The sequence below is a fragment of the Anolis carolinensis genome, chromosome 5 (genome assembly GCF_035594765.1).
Source record: "Anolis carolinensis isolate JA03-04 chromosome 5, rAnoCar3.1.pri, whole genome shotgun sequence".
Taxonomy (NCBI): domain Eukaryota; kingdom Metazoa; phylum Chordata; class Lepidosauria; order Squamata; family Dactyloidae; genus Anolis; species Anolis carolinensis.
The window spans coordinates 142,053,741-142,064,533 of NC_085845.1; the positions used below are offsets into that span (position 1 = coordinate 142,053,741).

The 10,793-nt window shown below is 41.5% G+C and overlaps 1 protein-coding gene across 2 annotated transcripts in view; it reads right to left on the reverse strand.

The window, feature by feature from the left end:
- LOC103278911 (uncharacterized) overlaps positions 1-5,980 on the reverse strand; it is a 32,565-nt gene extending 26,585 nt beyond the window's left edge. The window contains exons 1-2 of one of the 2 annotated variants that reach the window (XM_008111149.3): positions 5,729-5,980; positions 2,825-2,914 (exon numbers count right to left, since the gene is read on the reverse strand). In XM_008111149.3, the coding sequence (XP_008109356.1) occupies positions 2,825-2,914; positions 5,729-5,947 (309 nt within the window). In that variant the 5' untranslated portion in view covers positions 5,948-5,980. The remainder of the gene's footprint in view (positions 1-2,824; positions 2,915-5,728) is intronic. The other variant, XM_008111148.3, reaches the window with a different exon arrangement.
- Between the last annotated feature and the right edge of the window lie 4,813 nt (positions 5,981-10,793).

Sequence of the window (10,793 nt, forward strand, 5' to 3'; positions counted from 1 at the left end):
ATTATTTCTAATACTTTAGTAGTGATGTTTACAAAGATACCTAACCATTCATTCCACATTTGTTTGTTTTTTTAAATAGTTGTGCAAAGTCCAGATATTCAAAAGCAAGGTTATACCAATCTAGCACAAACATGTAAGCATGAGACTACAAAGTAACAATAATGATTATTATCCATTTTACTAGCAAGTGTGACATGTTCAATACAAGGAAACAATTCACTTGTCCCAGTGCTCCTGGTGCTGTCCTGCAACCTACCAGCATTTGCAAAGCTAATACATTTTAATCAGTTTAATGCACTCCATTCCATCATCAGTGCTGTAAACCACAGACTTTAGGGGAACATAATGCTCTTCTTCTCTACCCATTTTGACATTCAGTCTAATGAACAACTTTGCAGAACTCAAAACATTGCTCGCAACTTTGCGACATTTTGTATTGCTCTTAGTAAAGGTGTTACCATATCACCTGAGAATCTCAGAGGCTGGACAGAGTGAATATGTGGGTGTCTAGCTGTTATTAAGCTATAGTTCCTATCATATCTCACCTCTGGCTAGTAATAATGGGGATTGTTGTCCAATACCAACCATGTTAGGAATCCAGCAACATAAATTTCCCATGAGGAAGCAAACCTCCTTACCAAATTGTAATGGGCAACAAATGTTTCAACATAAACATGAATTCCAAAAACAGGCAGCTATGTGAAAACAGCTATTTCATAGCAAATGAAACCAATGCATGACTATCTAAGGTCAAATAAGGCAACACCATGCCTCCCATGTGGTGAAGGCAAGAGAATCCTGTTCTGCAAATAAAACAGGAAGGATCCAACACTACACCAGTTTGACATCGTTTCAGCTGCTCATGGCTGCATTGTACAGGATCCTAGGATGCTTTGTTAGCCGAGGCAGTAAAGTCTCTGGCAAAGAAATCTAAATACTTCACAACACAGGATTCAAAAGGATGGTGCCATGGTGGTTAAAGGGTCTCAAGTGCGCTAGAGCCAATGTGGTGTAGTGGTCTGAGCGTTTGACTATGGCTCCTACTAAACTACCATAAAGATTATCAAAGCAATTAATTCACATAATAATAATAATAATAATACTTTATTTTTCTATCCCACCACCATCTCCCCGAAGGGACTCGAGGCGGCTAACATGGGGCGCAGCCCAAACAGAGACAAAGTATAACAGTTTAAAACACATATCAATAAACTAAAAACAAAGATACAACAATCAAATAAAATAATCAATTAAAACATAGCATACAATAAAACATATAATGACCAAGCAAGTGAAGTAATAATACAAACATCAACCACTATGGATAAAAAAGGGGGTCGGGCCTAAGAAGTTACATGATTTCAAGACCTTTTAATAAAGCGCATGGATAGTGTCAGAGAGTTGGCTGGGATAATGTGGGATAGGATAAATAGGAAGGTAAATAAAGTGCTAAAAGCAATGTGTCAGAGATACGGGTCTATCATGCTGGTGGCTGTTCAAACGCACACTGAAAGAGCCATGTCTTCAGCTGCTTAATGAAGGCAGACAGGGTTGGGGCCAATCTAATCTCCCTAGGGAGGGAATTCCAAAGCCGGGGGGCCACTAAAGAGAAGGCCCTCTCCCTCATTTCAGCAAGCCAAGCCTGCGATACTGAAGGGAATGAGAGGAGGGCCTCCCCTGAGGAGCTAAGAGATCGTGCAGGCTCATAGGGAGAAAGGCGGTCACAAAGGTAGACGGGTCCCAAGCCATTCAGAGCTTTGTAGGTAAGTACCTGCACCTTAAATTGGGACCGGAAAGTGAACAGCAGCCAATGGAGCTCCTTAAACAGGGGGGTCGACCGCTCCCTGTAAATTGCTCCAGTAAGCAGTCTGGCTGCCGATCGTTGGACTAATTGTAGTTTCCGGGCTGTCTTCAAGGGCAGCCCCATGTAGAGTGCATTGCAATAATCCAACCTGGAGGTAACTAAGGCATGGACCATCATTATCTGCTTTGAACTGGGTTATATAAATCTGCACTGCAATATAATCCAGTTCAGAACAGATAATTTGGATTGTATATGGCAATGTAGATCGGGCCTACCTATGATTCTGGAGACCAGGGTTCAAATTCCCACTCAGCCTTGAAAAATCACTGCGTAACCCTGGTCAAATAAGGTCGCTTCAACACTGCCATATAAAATCCAGATTATCTGCTATAACCCAATTCAAAGCAGAAATTGTGGATTTTATAAAGCTGTGTAAAAAGGGCCTCAGCCCCAAAAAAACTCTGTGAGAAGTTCACTTTAGGTTACCATAAATCAGAAATGACTCGGGCCCCTTCTACACTGCCATGTAAAATCAAGATTATATGCTTTGAACTGGACTATATAGCAGTGTATACTCATATAATCCAGTTCAAAGCACGTAATGTGTATTATCTGATTTGAGAACCTGGATTATATGGCAGTGTAGAAGGGGCCTTGAAGGTAGACCCTCCTGTTTTATAGCATAGATAAGAGAATCTGTGACTCTCCAAAAACTACAGGACTTGAATCTCAGGGCCTTTCCACACAGCCATATAACCCAGAATATCAAGGCAGATAATCCACAATATCTACTTTGAAATGAGTTATCTGAGTCCACACTGCCATATAACCCAATTCAATGTGGATTTTATACAGATGTGTAGAAGGGGCCTGAAGCAACTAGCCAACAGGCATTCCAGAATTTGGAACTCTGCAAAATCTGGGGGACCCCATTTCCTTATCTATGTTTTCTGTTTAACAATGAAGTGTAAATATAATACAATAAAATACAGAAGCATCTGAAAGACTACTTGAAAATACCAGCTGAATATATCCAGGTCCAGGTATGTATTCAGGAGGAAACCTTTTTTTGTTCAAAAAGCTCAGTAGCTTTCTGTAATACTCGATTGCCTGCAAATAAAATAAAAGCAGCATTACAACTTTGAGATAGAGCAAATGCACCAAAAATTATGTACAGTAGAGAACTTCTAATGGTTCTGTTCATTTTTCATAGGTTTGATGTTGAGTCCTATTTCTATGATTGCATGTTTTCAAATTATATATTGGGATTTTTTTGGGGTCTGTGTTATCGAAGGCTTTCATGGCCAGAATCACTGGGTTGCTGTGAGTTTTCCAAGCTTTATGGCCATGTTCCAGAAGCATTTTCGCCTAATGTTACGCCTACATCTATGGCAGGCATCCCCTGAGGTTGTGAGGTCTATTGGAAACTAGGCAAGTGGGGTTTATATATCTGTGGAAGGTCCAGGGTGGGAGAAAGAACTCTTGTCTGCTGGAGGCAAGTGTGAATGTTCCAAGTGGCCACCTTGATTAGCATTGAATGGCCTTGCAGCTTCAAAGCCTTCCTGCCTGGGGGAATCCTTTGTTGGGAGGTGTTAGCTGGCCCTGATTGTTTCCTGTCTGGATCTCTTTTTTGAGAGACAAAGTGGGACAGAAATAATAAAAGTAACTTTTCCATTATGGAAATGTAAAGCAAGGCTTCCTCTTGCCCTGAACACTTCTGCTTCAAAAGCTGATATAAAACACAAAAGGCAGAAATATTAAGAAAATAATTGCATGATTTCTAGTTCTGTCATGTTCTGTCGTGGCGTTGTGTCAATGGATGGACACAAAGGGATGGAATTGCAGAATGGAATTCAGGCAAAATTCCAGTTGCCTGGAGTTTTAGGGAGGATTCAAAGCTGCACTGAAAAATACTGTAAAAGCAGGAAACAATTTGCAAAGGAGTTTTCTACAGCGGCAAAAACTAAAGGAGTCCAAAAAAACCGAACTCCCTATTTGGCCATGGAAGCCTACTGAATGTCACATTTTCTCAGCCTCAGGGGACACTTTGCATGAAGAAATCTTCCTCAGGGTATATCTGCACCCCAGAATTAATGCACTTTGACACCTCTTTAACCAACGGGGCTCATGAGAGTTATAGTGAAAGGGACAAGGGACCTGATTTTGTTTGATTAATAAATAACGATAGTATGAAAAATAGTTTGATTAAATGGATAGCCTTAGTCTTGTTAGAAGGAATCAATTCTAATCTGCCTTGAGAAAACACAGGCTGGAAACATAAGGTAAGGTAAAGGTTTCCCTGACGTTAAGTCCAGTCGTGACCGACTCTGGAGGTTGGTGCTCATCTCCATTTCTAAGCCGAAGAGCCGGCGTTGCCCGTATACACCTCCAAGGTCATGTGGCCGGCATGACTGCATGGAACGCCGTTACCTTCCTCCCGGAGCGGTACCTATTGATCTACTCACATTGGCATGTTTTCAAACTGCTAGGTTGGCAGGAGCTGGAGCTAACAGCGGCCGCTCACGCCGCTCCCGGGGTTTGAACCTGGGACCTTTCGGTCTGCAGCTCAGTGCTTTAACGCACTTCGCCACCGGAGAAACATAATCTAGCAATAAAGAGGCCATCACCTTCTTTAGAGATGCAAAGAAATCTGTGCTGACCCAGGGAACTCATACAAGCAGGCAATAAAACTTTAGAGACAGTGGCCTTAGATGTAGGAATTAGAAATGGCATTTTGATGTATTTTTATTTTGATAAATTGAACAAAATAAAAACTTTAAAAAGTCCCAGAAAAAGGCCCAGATGGTACATTGATACATTGAATGATTTGTAATCGGGACATTGTGGGAAATTTGCTTTCCTGAACTGTTTTGATAAGCATCTGAACAAAGGGGCTATGGAAGGATGAAAGGGGATAGAGACAAGATGAAAAGATTAAAGGTGTGAAATGCTCCTAAAAAGTACAGTAAGAACCTTGTGAGAAACTCCATTTGTGTGCCGCTGTCCTTTCAGAACGGCCACCTGCAGCTCTATTTGCAAATAAATCTGTGTATTTCTATCTCCTCTGCCTCCTAATTCCTTATTGAAAAACCGGGCCTCTGAGATTCCCCAGGGTTTGCCTTCTTAAAAAGGGTCATTGCAACTGAGCCTCTTCAGTAGTTTTACACGGTCTCATAAAAGGGTGCTGGTGCCTCACCAAACTCTCAGGATTACATAGTATTGAGCCAAGGTAGTTAAAGTGGTGTCGAACTGCATTACTTCTACAGTGTAGATGTACTCTCAATCACGTATTACAAAGTAAACTTTGTTTGGGTTGAGGAAAAACTATACAATGGAGATGTTTGGGTTGAGAAGACTAAATTCCTATAAAACCAGTATCCTTTTCTTTTAAAAGTTGTATGAACCTCACATTTGCAGGCCTGTGACTACTAGCAACACAATCCTGAAGTGATGCCTAAGGAAATGTCAGGCTTGTGGAAAGGGATATTATTAATTAAGTATCAAAATGTCAGTGCAAAAATCTTCAATTGTACAGTGAGGAGGGACACTCCTTATTATGGCCTGGAGAACCTCCAAAGGCCCACTGACATGCAAATGGCGCATGCGCAGTTGGCTGAGGAGAGAAGTTTCCTTATTGTGGCCTGAAAAGCCTTCCAAGGTCTATTGGTCCCCGACAAATAAAGTCGCATGCGCAGTTGGCGGACTCTTGTCCAGAGGAGACGTTTCCGTATTATGGCCCAGAGGGCCTCTGATAAACAAAGGCGCATGCGCAGTTGGCAGACTCTTGTCCAGAGGAGACATTTCCTCCTCAGGGCCTGAAAAACCTTCCAAGGTTATTGGTCCTCGGGCAAGCAAAAGGCGCATGCGCAGTTGGCGGGCTCTTTTCCTCGCGCGCCCTTCAGAGGAGGCGCTCGGGAGGGTCACCTGGAACCAGCGCCGGGCCCGCTCGCAGGCGATGGCGGTGTTGAGGTAGGCCTGCGCCTGCGCCTGGATAACCGCGATGGCGTTCAGGAAAGACGGCGGGATGACGGTTTGGGCTGCGGCCGACGGAGAAAAGAAGTCGCTGGACCGCGAGGGGGCGGGGCCTGGCTCCGGCCCTGACCCTGGAGGGCGGCTAAAGATGTTACCGCGCGCCCCCGCCATGCGCGCCCCCGCCGCCCGGCCCGCCCGCCCGCCTGCCGAGGCCTCAAAGCGGAGGGCGGACAGCGCCACGGTTGCCACAGCAACGGCACAGCCACAAGGCAACCCAGGCCCACGCAGTTCCAACCTGGATGCGCCTCTCCCTTTGATTCATTTTACCTCCTTTTTTACATCACTTTCTCTGCCATGGCTCAAGGGTATGGGATTCTTGGATGTCTAGTTTTTTCAATGTACTCTTTGGAAGTCTTTTGGACCTCCAGGTGTTTTGGACCTCAACTCCCACAATTCCTAACAGCCGGTATTTCTGTTTGAAAAGTTTACTTTTTGTGTGTGTTTTAATTGCATTCTATTAAATTGTAAGTCATGTTCAGTCCAAATTTTGGGAGATAGTTACAAACATGGGTATGATCAGACTACCCCTCTGCTGATACATGAATAAAGCAGTTGTGTCTCAAGAGTCATGATGGCATTAATTCCAAATACACCTCTGTATAGCCATGTTTCAGAAGCATTCTCTCCTGACGTTTCGCCCACATCTGTGGCAGGCATCCTCAAAGGTTGTGAGATATGTTGGAAACTAGGCTAGTAAGGCTTATATATCTGTGGAAGGTCCAGGTGGGAGAAAGAACTCTTGTCTGCTTGAGGCAAGTGTGAATGGTGCAATTGGCCAGCTTGATTAGCATTGAATGGACTTGCAGCTTCAAAGCCTGGCTACTTCCTGCCTGGGGGAATCCTTTGTTGGGAGATGTTGGCTGGCCCTGATTGAGTCATGTCTGGAATTCCTCTGGTTTCTGAATGTTGCTCTTTATTTACTGTCCTGATTTTAGAGTTTTGTAATACTGGTAGCCAAATTTTGTTCATTTTCATGGATTCCTCCTTTCTGTTGAAATTGTCCGTCCACATGCTTGTGGATTTCAATAGCTTCTCTGTGTAGTCTGACATGGTAGTTATGGGAGTGGTCCAGCATTTCTGTGTTCTCAAATAATATGCAGTGTCCAGGTTGGTTCATCAAGTGCTTTGTTATGGCTGTCTTCTCTGGTTGAAATCAACCACCATGTCAGACTACACAAAGAAGCCATTGAAGTCCACAAGCATGTAGACAATTTCAACAGAAAGGAGGAAACCATGAAAATGAACAAAATCTGGCTACCAGTATTCAAAAACCTAAAATCAGGACAGTAAATAAAGAACAACACTCAGAAAACAGAGGAATTTCAGACATGAATCAATCAGGGCTAGCTAACACTTCCCAAAAAAAGGATTCCCCCAGGCAGGAAGCAGCCAGGTTTTGAAGCTGCAAGGCCATTCAGTACTAATCAGGCGGCCCAGTTGCACCATTCACACTTGCCTCAACAGACAAGAGTTCTTTCTCCCACCCTGAACCTTCCACAGATACGAGATAAATCCTCTTTATTGGGAATAATTAACTGTGCTGTAGCAGCTCTTTATTCAGTCTGCTCTTCATAATGAACAGAAAACTATCCCCCTAACCCATACCGGGTGAAACATTTCTATAATACAGTAATGGCAAATTTCCACCACCTAGTGGATAAATTCTAGCTGAACCTGTTACAGACAGAACCCAAGTTACAAACAAGATAGGTTCTGTAGGTTTTTTCTTGTTGAATTTGTATGTAAGTTGGAACAGGTACATTTCTTAAGTATAAGTGTAAAATATATATTTTCTAGCTTTGGATAGCATAGGGAAGGGTTAACACCCTTGTGGTGTTCTGCTGTCTGTGCCCCTGTTCAAAGGATTTCACCTCACTTTCTGCCCCTGTGATAATTGGATTTTGAAAAGTTTGGCTTGTTATGGAAACAAGTACTGGTGAGAAAGCTTCAGTGGAGACACCTTTCCCCTTTGAAAACACTTTCAGGAGTGAATTTCCCTTCCTACGGGTGGATTTCTCTCACTTCCTGTTGTCTCATCCCCGTTCTTAATTATGAGTCATTTGTGAGTGGGATGTTTATAACTTGGAGACTGACTATTAGTATCACAGAGAGAGAGAGCTCTCAGATGAAAAAAAATTGTACCCAGATGCCAATTCTTAGGTGCAAAATTGAAATTCTTATCTGCAAGTGTAGAAGAGTGAACATATTGTGGCTTTCAGTGGTGTATTTCTTTCCTGATTATTGTTTGACTTTTTCATAGATTTATATATGATTCTTCCTGTTATTCTCCAGTATAGCCAAAGGTATTAAAACATTACAAAATTCTGGAAAATGAACAAAATCTGACACAAGATAAAGAAAAACTATCAAAATGTTAAGAAATGCAATACAAATTGTTGTTTTCTCTATTGTCCACTTGTAATGCAATGCCCAGATTTTAAAAAACAAATAAAATGTATGAAACTACCCTCCACCCACTAGTGATCTCATTGTGATATATGTTGCTTTTTTGCTGCTGGTTTTTTTGTGTGTGTTCAAGTAATTTCTGACTGTGACTCACCTAAGGCAACACAATGATGAGACTGACATGCCCAGGTCATCCAATGGCCATGGCTGATCTGGCATTAGGAACCTGGTCTCCAGAGTCAAACACTCAATTTACCATACTATCTCTCAGATGTATGTATAGTAGCATTATAAAAAAGATCCTTTTCTTGGTGTGCACTTAGAAATTTCCAAAGCAATTTTAACCATGTTGTTGTAGCAAGTACTTATTTTAAATTGATAGGGAGAACCTGGAAAAGAGAAATTCGTACATTTGCTACTTTTTCACTCATCTTTAAATTTTAAAAAAAACACATCAAAATTTTTCTGTTTGCTTGCAATTGAAAGTATGTCTTATAGACCACTTCCATGGATTTTATTGCGTGTGTGACCTGGAGCCAAGAAGGATAGGTGTAGTGATTTTAGGTTGGACCACTGTTAGAGAGGTCCATGCCCGGTGAGCATTCACGAAACCAGATCAGCCAGGACAGAGAAATACACTCGCCAAGTTGAACACAAGCCACAGAGGTTTATTACGATTTGGCTAAAAAGGATGCAAGTATGAGCAATTTGCTTCAAAAGGTACAAGCACGAATTTACAGAAAAATACAAGGCATCTTATACAGTTCTTACTGCTATTCAGCCTTCCTGCTTCCTCCCCTGATTGGCTGAAAAAGAGGCAAGCTAGGATCTGTGCCTGGATTGGCTGGGTTTCCACTGACATCACAATCAGCAAGAAGAGTTTTCCAGGACAGGAAGAACTGTAGCTGGGGATTGGCTAGTTCAAGGAGCCAATCTATTGCAGAGACGCCCTCTGGGAGGGCACAATCCACAAGGAAACAATGGTGTGGAAATGCAGATGAGTGTCTCATTAACACAAGTGTCCATCTGAGACAAAGGTGTGAGACCCAAAAGGCAAAGATGCCGATCTTAGAAAATCAAGGACTTAGCTGTCAGTATAGAAAGTTAATGAATCTCTTAAGTCCCCTCTTTTGCGGGGTGGCAGACTCCCAGCCTCAGGTTAAATGAACAAACATCCTGAGCTTATTTTGTTGGAAAAGAGGGTCATCTATTTACACAATGGGTCTGATAATTATCTGGCTTGGGAAATGTCTGGAGGGATTTTGTCCACAATCCCCTTTTCCCAAGGGATTATGCAAAGAGGTGGCTGCCTTAAAGTTATATTTGATACATATATTAGAAACAGTTTATATACTTCATCTAGTAAAAACTGACACAATACAGATATAAAAACCATCAAATTGATACATTTTATTAAAGTGTTAGATTTGATAGAGTTTGTAGGATACAGCTGCTGTTAGGTCCATTCAAGAGCCACTAGGTCTTTTGCATTTCATAACTCTAGGTCTCCGGAAAAAGTTTTCAATAAAAAGGAAAAAATCATTATTTGCTTGAAGTGTCTTGATAACTAAACTCTTTTTTGGTGGTGTGGGGGGTGGTATAGTGGCTCGATAACATAGGGACCATGTGGCCTGCATTCTTCTCCAACTATACACATACACACACATACATTATCTTCCATATTTTTCCCTATAAATCTTTCTTCAGAGGCAAGGACATTCCAAGATCAGATCTTCTCCTCTAAGCTCTGCCCCTGTACTTGGAAGGGGAATTTCAATTAAAATATCATTATATTCTGTGCTCAATATATTCTAGTTAAAGTGTTGTTTTTAAGTGTAATTCATTCTGCACACATAGGAAGTTTCCGATCGCCTTTTTGAAAAGCAGTACCTCCATTCCATGTTACACATTCTTTTTAAAAATGTATTACAGACCAGTCAACCCTTCACATGCACCAAGTTTAGGGGCACAGGATTCCTGCAAAAGTGGGAAAACTGTGAATAAAAAGCACTATTTTATTACCTGAAAGAAAACCACTCTAGGAATCTCTAGGTCTTTTGGCAGAAGTATTCTACATAGAGTCATACTGGAGGGTCTAGTCATTGCTAGAGAGAATATATTAATCAAATCCGCAAAAATGAGATCCACAAATGTGTAGGTTCATAATGCCATACAGCACTGTCAAGTTCCAAATAAAAGAGAGTTTGTAAAAAAAAAAGATCACATTGAGCAGAAGTAAATCTTTAGAGTAGCTCTTTGGATCCTAACTAACACTAAGATTCACAAATGATGCACCACAGATGAAAATACCCTCCATCTTTGCCTCCTTGATTTGGAATCATTCCACTTACCACCAGGTGTCCTTCTTTCCTTAATAGTGCACATTACAGAAAGTTTGACACTGGAAAGGGATTTTTTATTTTAATGATTTTACAAATAGAACAAAAAGAAATGTAAGAGTAATACTATTCACAGTCAAATGGACAATGAAATCCAAGAATATTCTGTAAAAAATTAAATAACCTGTTTAAAAACATAAAATTGGGTTTCT